At 43.7% G+C, this 19496-nt stretch overlaps 1 protein-coding gene across 3 annotated transcripts in view; it reads right to left on the reverse strand.

Annotated features, from left to right (window-relative positions):
- Positions 1-19496, reverse strand: part of CD99L2 (CD99 molecule like 2) — an 84971-nt gene that overhangs the window by 36243 nt on the left and 29232 nt on the right. For all 3 annotated transcript variants that reach the window (XM_045995264.1, XM_045995262.1, XM_045995263.1), the window contains exon 2: positions 3739-3798. In XM_045995264.1, the coding sequence (XP_045851220.1) occupies positions 3739-3798 (60 nt within the window). The remainder of the gene's footprint in view (positions 1-3738; positions 3799-19496) is intronic.

Here is a 19496-nt window from a genome sequence, read left to right on the forward strand (position 1 = left end):
GAAAAGAAAAGAAGCTTCATGGGGCAAAGGCAGAAGCGAGCTCCGTGTGAGATGACTGCACACACCACAAAAGGAGGAGGAGGAGGAAAAGGGGTGGAGAAGGAAAGGGGCGGGAGAAGGGACGGAGAAGCAGTTCTGAAAGAAACAGGGGTGACCTTGAAAATACTGTGCTCAGTAAAAGAAGCCACACGTGAAGTCCATGTTATAAGACTCCATTTATATGAAATATCTGTAAGCGGGAAATCAGGGGATCGACAACTGAAGGGTAGTTTCTTTTTGAGGCGATGGAAATGTTCTAAAACGGACTGTAGTGGGGGCACCTGGGTGCCTCAGTGGGTTAAGCCTCTGCCTCCGGCTTAGGTCATGATCTTGGGGTCCTGGGATCAAGTCCCACATCGGGCTCCCCATTCAGCAGAGAGTCTGCTTCTCCCTCTGCCCCTCCCCCTGCTTGTGCTCACTGTCAAAGTCTTTAAAAACAAAATAAAATGGACTGTAGTGATAATTGCACAACCCTGTAAATGTACTAAAAGCCACTGGACTGCACACTTTAAAACAGGTGAATTGTACAGTATGTGAATTATAGCTCGATAACGCAGCTTTCACAAAATAATACTCCAGAAGCTTCCCCTTGTACTTAGACTAAAGTGGTCACCATGTCCTAGAAGCCCCTATATGATCCAGCCCCTTCTAAATTCTGTCTTTTCTCCAGCACCCTCCACACTCTAGTCACACAGGCCACCTTCCGAGTCCCAGAGCCAGCTCAGTTCTCTTCTGCCTCAGGACTCTTACACCTGATCCTTTGGCCTTGACAGCGCTTCCCCCACTCCTTGCGGGTCACCTCTCATCAGGGAGGCCTTTCCCACTTCATCTAAACTGGCCACCACTTACCAGCTCCTCGGGCCCTCTGTACCCCGTCATCCGGTTGTATTTGTTCCAGAGCACTCAGTGAGATCTGAAATTATTTCATGCACCGTGTCTCTTCAGAGAAAATGACATCATGAGCACAGGCCTAGCCCCTACTGTATGCCCAGCACCTGGAATGGTGAGCATGGGGCAGGCGGGCAGGGCAGGGAGAAAATCTTAAGAAGGCTCCATACCACACCCAGCACGGAACCTAATGTGGGGCTCGATCTCATGACCCTGAGATCATGACCTGAGCTGAAACAAAGGGTTGGATGCTTAACCTACTAAGCCACCCAGGTGCTCCAAGACAATTTGGCAATTTGGGGTCCGCTGAATTTCATATGAATTTTATTTTATTTTTTATTTATTTTTTTTTAATATTTTATTGATTTGACAGACAGAAATCACAAGTAGGCAGAGAGGCAGGCAGAGAGAGAGGAGGAAGCAGGCTCCCTGCGGAGCAGAGAGCCCGATGCGGGGCTCGATCCCAGGACTCTGAGATCATGACCTGAGCCGAAGGCAGCGGCTTAGCCCACTGAGCCACCCAGGCGCCCCTCATATGAATTTTAGAATCAGCTTGTCTGTTTCTGTAAAAATTCTAGCTGGGATTTTGACAAGGATTGCTTTCAGTCTGTTGATCAGTTTATGTAGGCATGCATTCCTCATGTAGCCTTGACTGACACCAGAAACTCAGCCAGAGTCGAATCAAGGAGCAATAGAGCGGCCGACACTCACTGAGCACTGAACTTGTGCCAGTCCTGTACGGAGCACCTCACACGGGCCCCCGCACCCAACCCTTCCACTAATCCTAGGAGGTAGGACTTATTATTAACCTCACGTAAGACACAAGGAAACGCAGGCACAGAGAAGTCCGGAGACTCACCCAAGGTGGCAGGAAGTGGTAGGGGCGGGGTTCAGACACAAGAAGTCTGGCTCCAGAGCCCCTGCCGTTCTCAATCCAGAATACACAGAGACTCCTCAAACCCATAAGAAAAAGACAAGAAAACCGGCAGAAAAAAAAAACAGCGAAGGGATATGAACAGATAATTCACCAAAGAGGAAAATACAAATGGCCAATAAATACATGAAATGACGCTCCATCTCACTATAATGAGGAAAATGCATAATAAAGCAATAAGATATTTTGTCCATCACATTGGTAAAATGCCTTTGATTAATAAAATCTGGGGATGTGCAGATCTGGAAGAAAAGGAACTGAACAGTATTCAGTGAATATGCAATGGTTATTCATTCTGGAAACAATTTGGCAGAATCTGGTAAAACAGAAAATACATATACCCTTCAGCCTGATAGTCCCGCTGACCTTATACACAAAAGATATGGACAAGAATGTTCACTGAAGCCCTGTTTGCAATTAAGCAAAATGAAAGCAAATCACACATCGGCCAGTAAGCAAAGGGCAGCACTGGACGCGGCCAGAGCCACGTCACTGGGATGCCGGCTCCATGAAGCCCAAGGTTACGTGTGAAGCACAGATATAACGATGTGGGTCCAGAGACGACACAGTAGGTCCCACAGTGGCCCCCCCAAATATATAGTGGAGTCCTGATCCCCAGATGCCAGAAACGGGAACCCTATTTGGAAAAACGGTCTTTGCAGATGTCACTAAGGATATCGGAGACGAGATTATGCAGCATTATCCACGTGAGTTCTAAATCCAACAAAAAGAACCCCCAGGAGAGACAAAGAGAAGGCAACACCACACAAAGGAGAAGGCTCTGTGAACATGGAGGAGGCAGAGACCGGAGTGAGGCGGCTACAAGCCACCACAGGTGTGCCCGGCCAGGAAGCTTCCTGCGCTTGAGCCTGCAGAGGGAGCGTGGCCCCGCCGACACCTTCATTTTGGACCCCTGGCCTCCGGAACGGTGAGAGAACACGTTTCGGTGGGTTTAAGCCTGCCAGTTTATAAAACTTAGATAACACTCACTCAGTCTTCAATACTTACTAAATTCAAAGAAGGTTGTCCAGTAATACATGCGTAACTAAAAGAAAAAGCCTCACACATCATGTAAAACAAAAACACCAATCTATGTGTACGGATGTACGTAACAGCACAGAAAATCACCTGGGACCAGCATATTCCAGACGGACTCAGCAGTTTCCTCCTGGGATGGGAAGGACATTAGTAGGACAGGGAGGGGTCACAGAAAATCTCGGTTTTACTTTCTAATGTTCACACTTAAAAAAAAAAAAGTGGTTTAATTTTTTTTCAAAAAAATTTAAAGAGAAATGTACAACAAAGCTTAGCATTTGAGAGGTTTTTTTTTTTCAAAGATTTTATTTATTTATTTGACAGACAGAGATCACAAGCAGGCAGAGAGGCAGGCAGAGAGAGAGGAAGGGAAGCAGGCTCCCCGCCGAGCAGAGAGCCTGATGTGGGGCTCGATCCCAGGACCCTGGGATCACGACCTGAGCCGAAGGCAGAGGCTTTAACCGACTGAGCCACCCAGGAGCCCCAGCATTTGAGAGTTTACATGTAGATGCCATTTGAAGAAAAACCATTGTTTAAAAAAATCTAGAAGGAAAAACAAATCCTTATTCACTTCAAAGTACTTTTTCCTGAGCTAGGGAAAGGCAGTCTTCTGAGGCTGCTGGGGAAAATGCTGTGTGAGCTGTTACCCATTGTGTGGTATTCTTCGCAAAGGAAACAAATGATGTTAAATATTCAGATTTTCTTTTAAATAATGCAATTTATGACACCCCTATTATATCCGATCAGTACAGACAAAAAGTGTTTTCCTTGGGTGTATATTCTGAGTGGGTGGTGCCTATTAATCACTATTGTTTGTTTTTAATAGTTTGATTAATACTCACGCTTTACTGAGGAAGTTTCTTTCAACGCATCTTCCAGACGAAAATCAGAATCCCCAGATCCTAAACATTAAAAAAAAAAAAGATTTAAAAAATTTAATTATTTTTCCATAAAACGAAATCATACTGAAATAGTTTCTTGTAATTGTTGTTTCCCTTTAGAGGGTGTCATGAAGGTTAATACCACAACAAGAAACTGGTAGAAGCCATCCAAAGACACACTGAGTTGATCTCCTTCTACAAACAACGTATCTCCACCAAAAACAAAATGGAAAAATGGTTTTCGCAGATATAATTAAGTTAAGGATCTTGAGATCATTTAGCATTGAATCTCACCAAGGTTACTGATCACAGTCTTCTGTCCACTAGAAGCTGACAGATCAACTGTACAGAACACCAAGCCCAGTCCATAGAACGTACACCTTCCAACAAGGAATATTGGGGTCCAAAGCTTCACTGATTATGAGCCAGGTTCTTACATCCCCCTCCACATCCTGGACACTCTGCACTGCACTATGTCAATCCAGGGTACCTTCCCCCAACCCCAGTATTCATATCTAGATGAGCAGCTCTCATTACACACCACTTACAAGGCTGGAGGGAAAAGCTTTTCACAAGAGAATCTGTTCTCAGAGGCGGACTCATCTGCCCCACTCTGCTTGCTTTTGGACTTGACACCTATCATTCCCCGCATATGGGCACGTAGTTTCCCAGAGGAGTATATGTATTATCAATTCCCAAACTATTACACATGCATACCAGAACTGAACAAATGGGCAAGTGGGTGAGGAAATGTAGAAGCCAGCTCCTCACTGTTGGAGAGCGAGATTGTAGGTAAGAGAGGGCTAGAATGGGAGGAGTCCAAGATCCCAGAGGAGTAGGAGACCTTACTTTCGTCTGGTCCCAGGAATTCAGCTAGCTAGCTATCAAATTATTCGCAACACCTACGAACTCAACTAGAGATGTAAGAAAAGAACAGCTGCAACTCTGCAAATAGAAAAACGATCACTTTCTGCAAGCTCAGGTGCAGAGAAGTGAATCAGAGGCAAAGATAAACCATGGGGGGAGGGAGCCTCCATAAGCCAGCTATAAGCCATAAGCCATAAGCAGCTGAATGCCAAATCAGAACTTTCAGAAGTCTATTCTGGTGAGGGGCATCACTCAGGTGGCTAAGCGGGGGCGGATGCCAGGTGGGACAGTGTGGTCTCAGGATCCCCAGGTCACAGGCACTGGGGGTGCCTGAGGGCAGCAGAGCTCCCAAGCATCGGAGCAGAGAAGCCGGCAGCAAACAGTGAGCCCAGGAGTGGGCTCTCAGGTTGGGGTTGTCACATACCACAGATGGTGGCACAGTCGGGCCCCTGCTCTCAGAGCAGGGGCCCAGGGAGCGGCAGAACTGCATGAGACTTCCCTTCTTCCCCTGGAAGGAGCAGCGTGGGAGTGCGCAACAGGAGTCTGCAGGGTTTGGAGACTCAAAATGGGGTCTTGTACCTGAGATAGAAACACACTCAGTCACATGCCACACAAGCATGGAGTGTGGCCAGAGACCAGCGAGACGGGAGTGACTGACTGTATTTCTCTGAGGCGTGCTGAGAAGTGGGGAGCCAAGCTTTGGGCTCCAGGGCTGGAGACTAGGAGGCCACCATTTTCATTCTCATCCTCTAAAGCTGCACGGAAAGCCTTCAGGGCATGAAAGCTCCTGAAAGCAAACTCAAGCAGAAGACGAAGCCTTGCCACTGCAAGGGCGGTACAAATCTACCGGGGCAAAGACATCTGAGAATCAATGCAGCAGGTTCCTCCCCTAGAAGATAAGCAAGAACATCCAGCCAAGACCAAGTTTATCATCATAGAGAAATGCAAAACTCCGGCATTAGGGAAATACGGTACACAGAATTCATAGGGTTTTTCCCCATGATTCCTTGGTCCTTCAATTTTAATTTTCTTTCTCATTCTTTTTACAACTAATTTCTTATTTTATCAACTGTAAATCTTTTTTCATTTTTTTACAGTTACATTCCATCCCTTCATTGTATGTAATTTTATTTTTGTACATGTAAGCTTTTCTTTCTTTACAATTTTAGGATCTAGTTTTCTAACAAACAAACCAAATACACACAGGATCTAGTGTGTATGGATCTGTTCTGTTCAACCGTCTGATTCTCTTATTTTTTTCTTTTTTTTTTCAATTTCAGGTCTCTTCTGATTTGTTTAGAGTATACTTCTCTGAGGTCATTGTTGCCATTTTAGTATTTTGCTCCCTCATTCATCTATTCTTCTCTAGAAAGAAAGACATGAGAGAAAAACGTACCTCAAAAAAGAGAACAAGAGGCAGTACTGACTGCCAGGGACCTAATCAGTATGGACATAAGCAGAATTTGGAACTAGACTTCAGAATTAACAAAGATAAAGATACTAGCTGGGATTGAAAGAAGCATGGACGACACTAGAGAATCCCTTTCTGGAGAAATAAAAGAACTAAAATCTAATCAAGCTAAAATTTAAAAAGCTATTAATGAGGTTCAATAAAAAATGAAGGCTCTAACTGCTAGGATAAATGAGGCAGAAGAGAGAATTAGTGATACAGAAGACAAAATTATGGAGACTAAAAAAGCTGAGAAAAAGATAAATATACTGGATCATGAGGGGACAATTTGAGAGATAAGTGCCACTGTTAAAGTGGAACAACAGAATAATTGGGATCCCAGAAGAAGAAAGAGAGAGGGACAGAAGGTATACTGGAGCACATTATAGCTGAGAACTTCCCTAATCAGGGGAAGAAAACAGGCATTCAAGTCCAGGAGGCACAGAGAACACTCCTCAAAAATCAGTAAATATAAGTTAACAATTCAACATATAAGAGGGAAACTTGCAAATCTCAAAGAAAAAGAGAAAACCCTGACAGCAACTAAGGACAAGAGGTCCATAACCTAAAAGGGTAGGAACATCATACTGGCATCAGACCTATCCACAGAGACCTGGCAGGCCAGAGAGGACCGGCATGATATATTCATAGTGCTAAATGAGAAAAATATGCAGCCAAGAATACTTTATCCAGCAAGGCTGTCATTCAAAATAGGAGAGATAAAAAGCTCCCAGGACAAACAGAAACTAAAAGAATTTGTGATCACTAAACCAGTCCTGCAAGAAACATTAAAAGGGATCCTTTAAGGAAAGAGAGAGCCCAAAAGTACCACAGACAAGAAAGGAACAGAGACAATATACAGAAACAGTTATTTTAATAATAGATACATATTAATATATAGTAATTAATATATAGTAATATAATGGCACTAAATTCATATCTTTCAATACTTACTTGATTGTAAATGGGCTAAATGTCCCCCAATCAAAAGACACAGGGCATCAGACTGGATAAAAAAGCAAGACCTACCTATATGCTGTCTACAAGAGGCTCATTGCAGACCTAAAGACACATCCAGACTGAAACTGAGGGGGTGAAAAACCATTTAAAACAAAACAAGATTCATAGTGGAAGACTGGGAAAAATAAGACAAAATCAGAGAGGGGAACAAACTGTAACAGACTGTTAATCATAGGAAACAAACTGAGGGTTGTTGGAGGGGAGGGGGTAGGAGGATGGGCTAACTGGGTGATGGACATTAAGGAAGGTGCGTGATATAATGAACACTTGGTGTTACATAATACTGATGAATCACTGAACTCTATCTCTGAAACTAATACATTATATGTTAATTGAATTTAAAGAAAAAGAAAAAAAGTTTTTAAAAAGGGTGGAATGATCAATATGATAATGGATTAGAGTTGGACACCTCAGTATGAATCATGTGTAGCTTAATAGACACACAGATAGTTACATGCAGAAATACTTAGAGACATGGGCTAGTATGCAGACATGCCTTTGTTCTGCCTTTGTTCTGTCACCTGAGAGGGCCTAGAAGCAATAACACCCCAGTAGCAATGAGTATACCCAGAACTTGGTTTCTAAATACCATTGTCCAATTAAAGAAAAACAGAACTCTTGGAGAAATGGCAGATTCCAGGATTGGAATCAGAAATATAGGAGTCTGCAGCATCTTCTAGCACCATGAAGTATTTTTTAAAATACTGATATTAATAAGTATATGTCAAAGAGGCACAGGGTCAAAGGAAGAGCTCCCAATGGTTAAAGTTGGACAACTTAATCAACAAAATAATATTAGATTATAATCCAAAGGACAAAATGTTCCTGTGTCCATGCTGATATATACATTAAACAAATACACAAAAAGGATAAAACAGAAGAACTCAATTTACATAGAGATTTCTAGCTCAAGGAGATAAAACCTAACCCTCCACTTCATAAGTGCTGACTTCCTTCCAAAGATTACAGTATGAAAATGTAGGTGGGAGAAGAGAGTAACTTTATAGTGGAGAAATCGAAGAAACACTGTATCAGAATAACGTCAACAGAGATGGGTCATGTTGATAGTATATACCCTTGATATGATGGGATGAGACAGCCTCTACATATGTGTGTTCTTCCTCTCAAAAACCTCTAACTCCAATACAATAATGAGAAAAACATCAGACAAATTCCAATCCTACAAAATATGTGACCAGAACACCTCAAAACCAAGGTCATCAAAAACAAACAAAAGTCTGAGAAACTGGCACCGCCTGAAGACCCTAAGGAATTATAATGATGACAGGTCACTGGTACCTGGACTGGATCCTGGAACAACAAAAAAGGGGGGACTTCAGATACTACACTTGATCTTACCCAAAAGTCTGAGAAGTGATGGGGGGGCGGCTTTAGATAAAAACAAAGGAAATCCGAATAGAGCATGGACTTCAGTTAATGACAGTACATTAATACTGGTTCATTAACTGTGACAGAGATACGACACCAATGTAAAATGTTAAAAATACAGGAAACCGAATGCAGAGCATATGAGGACTCTCTATACAAGCCTGGTATTGTTAAGTCTAAACCTGTTCTAAAAAAAACTATTTTTAAAAATCCACTTCCCATAGCAAAAAAAAATATTAAGAGATGTATAGGCTATAGAAGAGATATGTTAGGATATAGGAACTCCATATATAGGATACAGAAAAAATAAAAGGTCAACACCAACAACTAAAAATCAATCCAACTAAAGTCACCCAACAGAAAAAAGAAACATATTAAGCAGAAAACATGAACTTTAACACAATATGTACAATTATATCAGCAAAAAAACTTGAGTGTAAGGAGGGTAAATCTATCAAAAGATAAAGAGAATAAAAAGATAACTATATGCTGTTAACAACATATACACCTAAGACAAAATAATCACACACAGAATAGACTATAATAGAGAACTATACACCAGGTGACATTTAAAAGGAAGGAAACAGATGTGGCAATATAATATGACAAGGTGGAACTCAAGATCCCAACCTCTAAACAGGACAAATGCAGTATTTTATAAAACATATAATCCCCAAGAAAATTTAGTCATAGCACTTAATAACTTAGCTTCTAAAATTCTGAAGCAGACTTTTGCTTCTTGCTATGATGGCAAAACTGGTGTCAGATTAGCCCTCCCATTGCAAACACTATGAAATGGACAAAACATGAGCTAACAGCTTTCAGCACTGCACACCAATCCTGGAGATCAAGGAAATTGACAGCTAAATCCAACAGGTGATCCTGGATTGGATCCTGAACCTATAAAGAGCATTGTTGGGGCACTCAATGAAATCTGAAAGAGGTCTATCGACCAGATGGTAACACTGGATCACTGTCAAACTCCTGATCTTTTGGATTTACAGCGCTCAGGGAAGAAAGTGTGCTTGTTTTTAGGAAATGCACACTTTACTATTAAGATGTAATGAGCATCATGCTTGCGACTGAGTCTGAAATGATTCTGAAAAAATATTTAGACCCAACTATACATACCAGGGCAAATGTGGTAAAACTGGGAAATCTAGGTGATCAGTAAATGGAGATTCCTTCTGTTAGACATTATTAACACAACTGGTGAAACTTGAATTGGGTCTAAGGATTACGTGGTAGTAATACGTCAACCTTAATTTCCTGATTCAAAAGGTTATGCCAAGGATATATAGCAGGATGTCCTTGTTTGAAGGAAATGCACCCTCAAGTTCTATTGTAGATGCTGGGGGGTACTGATGGAGCATCAGGTAAGCAACTTACTCTCAGGTGATTTGGTGGAGGGAAGTGCCTTATACTGTACTTGCAAGTTTCCTATAGGTTTGTAATTATTTCAACATTTAAAAAATTAAAATTAATTAAAAATGCCTATCTCTCAACCCAGCAATTGCACTTTTAGGCACCTGTTACAGAGAAATACTTTTGCACATGTGCCCAAAGAGGTATGTACAAGGTTGTTCACAACAGTACCGCTGAAAATAGTGAAAAGAAATAGAAACAGACCAAGTGTTCATCAAAAAGAATTAAATAAAACATAGTTCTTCAATACAATGAAATGTTATATACCTGTTTAAAGAATGGACTACCCTCAGTAAACTGGGAACAGAAGGGAACTTCCTCAACTTGAAAAAGAGTATCTGCAAAAACCCTACAGCTAACACCATACTTGATGGTGAGAAATTAAAGCTTTCCTTCCAAGATCGGAAACAAGGCAATGATGTCGCTGCTCCCCACTGCTTTTCAACATCATAGTGGAAGTCCTAGGTGCTACAATAAGACAAGGGGAAAAAAGATACACTGATTGGGAAGGCAGAAACAAAAACTGTCTTTGTTCAAGAGAAAAATGTAGATAACCCAAAAGGATTCACCAAAAAAACCCTCCTTACACCCCTGAAACTAATAAGTGACTACAGCAAGGTTGGAGGATACAGGGTTAGTCACTTTCCTATATATCAGCAATGAACAAGTGGAATTTGAAATTAAAAAAACAACACCAGGGGCGCCTGGGTGGTTCAGTGGATTAAAGCCTCTGCCTTCAGCTCACGTCATGATCTCAGGGTCCTGGGATCAAGCCCCACATCAGGCTCTCTACTAAATAGGGAGCCTGCTTCCTCCTCTCTCTGCCTGCCTCTCTGCCTACTTGTGATCTCTGTCAAATAAATAAAATCTTTTAAAAAAACACACAGCACCAATATTAGCAGCCCCCAAAAAGAAATGTCTGGTATAAATCTAACAAAACATACATAAGATCTTTATGAATAAAGCTATAAAACTGTTATAAAAGAAATCAATGAAGGACTAAATAAATGGAGAGATATTCCATGTTCATGGATAAGATGACACAATACTGTCAACATGTCAGTTTCCCAACCTGATTTACAGATTCAGTTCAAACAGAATCAAAATGTCATCAAGTTATTTTGTAGATATGGAGAAACTGATTGAAAAGTTTATGTGCAGGGCACCTGGGTGGCTCAGTGGGTTAAGCCTCTGCCTTCGGCTCAGGTCATGATCTCAGGGTCCTGGGATCAAGTCCCGCATTGGGCTCTCTGCTCGGCAGGGAGCCTGCTTCCCCCCCTCCCCTGCCTGCCTCTCTGCCTACTTGTGATCTCTGTCTGTCAAATAAATAAATAAAATCTTTTTTAAAAAAGAAAGAAAGAAAAGTTTATGTGCAGAGGACAAAGACCCTAAATAGCCAATACAATACTGAAGGAAAAGAACCAGATAGGAGGACTGACACTACCCAACTTCAAGACTTATTGTAAAGTTACAGTAGTCAAGATAGTGTAGTATTAGCAAAAGAGAGACAAACACATCAATGGGACAGAATAGAGAGCCTAGAGATAGACCCATATAAATATAGTCAACTGATGTTTTACAAAGGAGAAAAAGCAACACAATGGAGAAAACAGTCTCTTCAACAAATGGAGCCAGAATGACAGGACAATCACATGCAAAAAAAAAAAAAAAGAAGAAAGAAAGAAAGAAAGAAAGAAAAGAAAAACAAACAAAAAAACAAAAGAAACAAAAAACCCGAATCTAGACTTAGACTTTACATCCTTCACAAACATTAACTCGAAATGGATCACAGACTTAAATATGAAACACAAAATGATAAATCTCCTAGAAGCAACACAGGAAAATACCTAAATGACTTGAGTTTGGCAATGACGTTTTTAGATGTAACACCAAAAGCATGATCTGTGGAAAAGACTTGATAAGCTGGACTTCATTAAAATTAAAAACTTCTCTGTGAAAAGCACTATCAAGAGATTGAATAGACAAGGCACAGGCTGGAAAGAAATATTTACCAAAGGCACATCTGATAAAGAGCCATTATACAAAATAGACAAAAAATGCTTAAAAGTTAAACAACCTGATCAAAAACTTGGCCACACCCCAGCTGCCCCTCATGCCTCATCATCCCCTGCAGACCTAGGGTCCAGGCCTATTTATGTGGTTCTAAATAGATACTTTTCCAAAGAAGACCTCCAGATGGTCAACATTCCTGTTAAAAGATGCTCAAGATCACTGATCTTCAGAGAACTGCAAATCAAGACTGCAGTGAGAGATCACCCCACACCTGTTGGAATGGCTAGTATCCAAAAGATAAGTGTTGACAAGAATGTGGAGGAAAAGGCACCCTTATGTACTGTTAGCAGGAAAGTAAATTGGTACAATCATTATGGAAAACAGTATGGAGGGTCCTCAACAAAAGAAAACTAGAACTACCACAATCCAGTGAGTCCCGCTTCTGGGTACACATCCAAATGAAATGAAATCATGCTCTCAAAGAGATCTCTGCACCCCCATGTTCACTGCAGCATTATTCACAATAAGCAAACAGGGAAACGATGTAAGCTTCTGTTGATAGATAAATGGATAAAGACACACACACACACACACACACACACACACACACACACACACACACACAGTGAAGTACTATTCAGTCATGAAAAAAGGGAAATTCTACCTTAAAAAAAATGTATGGACCTTGAGGGCATCATGCTAAGTGAAGTAACTCAGAGAGAAAAAGGCAAATACTGTATGATCCCACTTATAATGGGTGGTTAGACTAGCCAAATTGACAAAGTAGGATGGAATATTACTCAGCCATCAAAAAGAGTAAGCTCTTGCCATCTGCAACAACATGGATAGACCCAGAAGGTATAATGTTAACTGAAATAAGTCAGTCAGAGAGAGATAAATACCACATAATGTCACCTATATATAGAATTTAAGAAACAAAACAAATGAACAAAGAAAAAAAAAAACACCAAAAAACCCAGATTCTTAACTACAGAGAACGGGTGGTTGCCAGACAGGACAGGGAGAGAACGGGAAGAATGGGGGAAACAGGCGGAGGTGAGGAAGAGGACACATATGGGGATGAGCACTGAGTAATGCACAGAACTGTGGAATCATTATAACGTGTACCTGAAACTGACATAACACTGCATGTTAATTATATGTTAATTATACTTGGAAAAAAAAAACAAAAACAAAAAATGAGCTACCACTACACACCTGTGAGAATGGTCCAAACTACAGACACCTCCAAGTGCTGGAAAGGGTGTGGAACAAAAGGAGAGCTCCTTAATTACTGGTGGGAATGTGAAATGGCACGGCCACTTTGGAAGACAATGCAGTGGTTTCTAGCAAAACGAACCATATATGCCATACAATCCAGCAACTGTACTCCTTGATATTTACCCAAAGGGGTTAAAAACTTATGTCCACACAAAACCTGCACACAGATGTTTACAATTTCTTTATTCGTAAGTGCCAAAACTTGGAAGCAACCAGATAAACTGTGGGACATCCAGACGATGGAATATTCTTTCATGCTAAGAAAAAATGAGGTGTCAAGCCATGAAAGGACAGAGGAACCTTTAATGCATATTACTGAGTGAAAGAAGCCAATCGTAAAAGTGACAAACTGTATGATTCCAACTGTCTAACACTCTGGAAAGACCAAACTATGGAGACAATAAGGTCAGTGGTTGCCAGGGGTTGGCGGGGGGAGGGGTGCACGGGGGAACACAGAAGACTTTTAGGGCCGTGAAAATATTCTGCATGAGACTCTGATGGTGGATACGTGTCAGTGTAAATTTGTACAAACCCATACAATCTACAGTATCAAGGGTGAAACGGGAAGGAGCGACTTGGGAGTGGTAACGGTATGTCAGTGTGAGTTGATCGCTTGTAACCGGTGCACCGCTGGGGCGGGGGGTGGTTGTTGATAGGAAGGGGCCTGTGCATGTGTGGAGGCAGGAGGTGTATGAGGAAACTGTACCTTCTGCTCAATACTGCTGTGAACCTAAAGCGGCTATAAAAAAGGAAGTCTATTAAAAAGAATGAGAACAGGGGTCAGGGAGAAAGAGCACTGTGTATTAATTTAAAGCCTTCTCTGATTGGTTTTGAATCAGGAACAGATATTTCTCTTACGATGACAGTTTAAAAGTTCTGGCTCAACCCCTCCAAAATGACAAGCCAATCATCCTACTGGGTCTTCCTTCAGAACTCTATCCCTACTTTCTCACCCAAGAATCACAAGCGTACGTTCATTCTTCCAATTAACATCATGCACAAGTAATAATATGCAACAGAACACAACTTCGCGGTATTTATTAAACCCTCACTGACCTTGGATTCAATGGACCCAAACCATCTGTGGACAAAATCATTCAGCATCAATCTACACCCAGAGCTAATTAAGACTTCTTCAGAGCCTACAATCAAGCACAGCTGCCAAATCAAGATGGGAACAAATATTCTCACGAGAGATACTATACCTCAAGTGGTCTCAAACAGGGTCGTGTTCTCTATCTTTTGTATGCAATCTCTAACAACTCACTTTGGGTGTAGGCAGACAGGAATCCTCCACGTTAATGACACTGACTCACCCTCTGGCACCAGACACACATTAGAAAGTGTCTGATTAATTGCAGGTTAAATTTACAAGCCCCAAAGCACTGTACCTGGGAGGCCAGTGTTCAAGTATTCAGCAGAAAAGTTGCTTCGCTCCGCTGCAGAGGACCACAATGAATTTCTTTTCATAGAAAAGGCATGTAGGGAGCTGGTAACACCTGTCTGAAAATGTCCTTTCACATCAGGCAGAATTTACCGATGGACTTGTACATGCCCTTAAGATGCATTTGATAAGTGAAATGTTGGTTCTACCCACAGACACCCTAGCAGCTTGTGTCTGTCCTGAAGTAGATTTTGTCCCTTTGGGAAGAAACGCAAAGCTGATCTCGTATTGCAACCTGACCCACAGTGACCGGTGTCTAAAGCTAAGGGTGCACTTTAATGAGGCCTGTAAACAAGACACAGCAGGCCCTTGTTAGAGCCGGCTGGGATCCAGCACCTGCCAAAGCCTCGATTGAAACGTCCGACCCACGAGACTGCCCCACCTGGTATGCCCCTAGGAGACTTTCATTGGGGTTTGATGAACTAGTGAAGAACTAATCACTCCTCCTCTTGTCCTCCCACCTGTTCTTAGTTCACCCTGAAAGTACACCCATCTGTCAGGGGTTTGGGTTTGTCCATTTTTTAGGGGGTGGGGAGGGTCAGAGGGAGAGGGAAAGGGAAAGAAACCCAAGCCGACTCCATGCTGACTGTGGAGCCCAACACCAGGGCTCGATCCCACAGCCCTGAGATCATGACCTGAGCCAAAATCAAGAGTCAGATGCTCAACTGACTGAGCCACCCAGGTGCCCCAATGTTCGTCCCTTCTGGTCAACATGGTGACCACTTGCCACATGTGGCTGTGTCAGTTAAAAGTAAAGTTCAATAAAAAACTTTAAAATGCAGTTCCTGAGCCGCACTAGCCACATTCCAAGTGCTCAGAAGCCACACTGGACCGGACCAAAGAATATCTCCACTATCATGGAAAGGTCCAGCGGACAGCGCTGCTGCAGCCAGGGAGCTGCTTCAAGCAGGGACCTGGACTTGGTGGTCTCCACGCAAATGCCAAGCAGGTGTGTTCACGGTGATTAACCGAACTTGGTCCTGCTGCTGTGAGAGGACCTTCGATCTGTTCGCAGAGAATTACCAGCAGAGAGGACCTGTTAGTACTTCGCGACAAATCCATTTGGGTGTCATGCCAAAAGTCAAGTCCTCTCTGCAGAGGAATGGGTCTGCTCCCTGCTGGATTGAGAACGGCAGCGGCAGCCAGGACCCCTGCCCGGCACGGGGCCAGCACCTGAATCCACACCCCTTCTCAAGGAGGAAACGGGCTCAGCTGACATGAGGTCAATACTAAAATGCAGGGAAGACCCACAAGAAAATGGGCCAGCATCAAATTGGGACCCGAGGGGCCAAATCATGACCCCTTAATGAATGACCCCTTAATAAATAGGACTATGGCACGAGTCCCTTGACCACCTGGGGTCAGAAATGAGACGGAACCCAGTCCCGAGTGACTGAGCCTGCTTACAGAAGGGCGGGCGTGGGGTCACAGCTTGGTTTAACCTGAAATGAGCCATGCAATAAGCATGCTTCACCCTCCTATGATGAAGACCTCATGTGAGTGGCTGCTCACAGGGCCGTGTGTGTCCCCTGTGCCCCCTGGCAGAGGGTGGCTGGGGCTGTGAGTCCGAAAAGGAAAACCTGCAAGACGCGGGGCGGGGGGAGAACATTCCTACAAACTGCTTCTTGTGGGAAATCTATGCGACATACTCACCGCCACGCGTGGTCAATTTTACAAATGTCTCTGGCGGAAGCCGTTTCTCTCCCTAACACAAACGAGTGAGGTAGCCCTCTCCGCCTCGTGCTAGACAGGGGGAGGACAAACCCCAAATGCTCAGTTATGCCAGGCGCTGATTTCCCCGAATTTCTGCACCGTTTTCACTCTTGTTGCCTCCATCTAGATTCGAACACATCTGTCTGGATAAATTTATGCTTTTACACCTCGAAGCACGCTGAGTAATTAATATCTTCTGGGTTAGCTAAGCACTGCTGCATTGCAAGGGAACATGAAAATGGTTTCCCTCCTGTTCTGATTACTAAATGGATTTAGCTACCACCACCTGAGCTCCCACTAGTTTCATGAATAAAATTTAAAGCACTCCCAGAGAGGACAACAGTGATGGGAAGGCAGCCATCATACCCTCACAGCTGCAGCGTGCGACCCAGGCGGCCGAATGCGGGTCCCCGAGCGCCACACCTGGCCCCAAGTACCTGTGTCAAGGGGAACTTGGGAAGCAAGGCGCCGCGGCCAAAAGTCTGTCTACAGATTTCCGGGAAGCATCCAAGTGTCCTATGTACATGGCAAGCAAGATGATTTAAAAGGGGGAAGGAGGAATCTTTTCACAAAGTGCTTAAGTTAATTTGCTGATTTAAAGGACAGTGTCCGGGGCCGCCTGGGTAGCACAGTCAGTAAAGAGTGGAGACTCTTGATTCTGGCTCGGGTCTGAGTGTCAGACCCTGACAAAAAATAAAGGACATTCTCATTCCTCCTTTCCACCCGGAAAGGTAAAGGTTTATGACAGCTGTTCTGAGGAAATCCCGAAGGTGCCCGGAATGGCTGTAGGGGTGACCTCCTCCCTAGAAGTCAGAGCTGAGAGCCGGCGGATTCTTCTGCCAGAGAAAAAAATGGAGTGCGGGGGGGGGGGGGCAACGGGGACTAGCTTATTTATTTTGAGAGAGAGAGAGCAAGCGAGCGAGCTGGAAAAAGGATAGAGGGAGAGGACGTCGAGGAGGAGAAGCCTCCCCGCTGAGCACAGAACCCGATGCAGGGCAGGATCTCACAACCCAGAGAGAATGACCTGAGCCGAAATCAGGAGTCGGAGGCTCAACGGACTCAGCCCCCCAGGGTCACAGTGCAAGACACTGAGCGCCTTGCTCAGGGTGCTACCGCTGGTGTCCCATCACAAACTCGAGCCCAGCTCTGGTCCAAGGCTGGTCCAAGGACAGCAGTACCAGTGACCAGCTTTGGAGCCAAAGAGCCTGGGTGCCGAGGTCCCAGCTCGGCCGTTCACTTGCAGAAAAACCCCAGGCAGGGATGGCTCAGTGCTTGTTTCCTCATCCATAACGTGGACGCCCCACCGGACGCTCCTGCAGCTAAGCTGATGCGGAGAGGAAACTGGTCCTTACACAGAGTGGGGCGAGTGCCGAAGGTGACACACATGCGTCTGTCACTCGTGAGCTGTAATTATTACATTTCACATTAAGTAAAACCCAGTACTAGACCCATTACTAAGTAGGAGGCCCTCAAAGCATACGCATGACTAAACAGCGTATAGGAGAGTGATTAAAATGTTCAAAGGCTTAATAGATGCAGAGACAGCAAAGCCACGCTCTGACCTGAATCACCCCGTGTCTGATGAACCTTTAGATCCTATCCATGTGCCTTAATTTCACAAGCTGACGTGTCACGATACCACCGGCCGTCCCCAAGCCCTCCTAAACCACAGGCTCTTGACCAACACCAATGCAAGTGGCCTTTCCTTCCCCTGCAGCCAACATTAATGTAAGTGTCAAAGGGGAGATGCACCTGATTTCTTAGGTGAGGTGGGAAGTGGTCTCTGGTTGATGCTGCACAGACTGAAATTTCCAAATCAGAGCCATGCATAACTAAACAGGACCTCGGAGATCACCTAATCCAACCCAGTCATTTTAGAGATAAAGCAAATATCCTAAATGGTCTGCTGGGGGAGGGGGGTTCCAAGGCAGCTGAACAAAAACAAGAGAATTCCATTATAAGACAGTTCACTATGATGCTGCCAACTCTGGCTTTCTTTTTCAACATTCCTCTGGCTAGTCGAGGTATTTTCTGGTTCCATACAAATTCTAGGATTATTTGTTCCATTTCTTTGAAAAAAGCTGATGGTACTTTGATAGGGATTGCATTAAACGTGTAGATTGCTTTAGGTAGCATAGACATTTTCACAATATTTGTTCTTCCAATCCAGGAGCATGGAACATTTTTTCCATTTCTTTGTGTCTTCCTCAATTTCTTTCATGAGTACTTTATAGTTTTCTGAGTACAGATTCCTGGCCTCTTTGGTTAGGTTTATTCCTAGGCATCTTACGGTTTTGGGTGCAGCTGTAAAGGGGATCAACTCCTTAATTTCTCTTTGTCTTGTTGTTGATGTATAGAAGTGCAAGACAGTTCATTATGTAGTACAGATGCATTTGGGAGAAGCCTGGCTCGTATCATGGCTCCTTAAAGAGCCGGCCTGGACAGAGAGCCCGATCTACCCAGTTAACTTCAAAGGCAAAGGGAAGCAATCGTGTCACCGGGTCCAGCATCAGGTAGGAGCTCCCCGATGCGTGTTCATGAGCAGCCCCGGAGACGGAATCGGAGTTTACACTGGACAAGCCCATCAAGATCTCAGCTTTAGCCCCTGGCCAAGCCGGCGCAAAGGGAGAAGGGCACAGCCAGGCCACGGCAGCTCCTGTTCGTCCCCAACACAGACCTTTCTCCTGAAATCCAACCCTGCAGGCCACGCTATTCAAGGGCGACTTCCTCAACTCCTCCAGAGAAACACACCCAACCAGCCTCTGTCTTGCCTCCCCTTCCCAGCTCCCGTGAGTGCCTGACCATCCACCTAGGATCCTGAATCAAAAGCCTGGCTGTTCTTCTTGATCCTTCCTTCATCTGTGATCCACCGATGACCAAGTTTTAGGTATTTCCCTACCAAAATAGCTCTCCTCTCCATTCCATGAGCTTCACTCCCTTAATTCCGTGGCCACTCCCTTAATTTCTCATCTCAGTTGTGGAAACCGTCCTCCAGCTGCCCTCCTCAGCTTGAGTCTTTTCTCTGTTCTGTTGCCCAAAAGCTGCAATACAAAGATCTGCTTGGGTCACTGCTGTTAACTCAAAACCTACCAATTGCTCCCCATTGCCTAAAGAATC

The sequence above is a fragment of the Meles meles genome, chromosome X (assembly GCF_922984935.1).
Source record: "Meles meles chromosome X, mMelMel3.1 paternal haplotype, whole genome shotgun sequence".
NCBI classification, from domain to species: Eukaryota; Metazoa; Chordata; class Mammalia; order Carnivora; family Mustelidae; genus Meles; species Meles meles.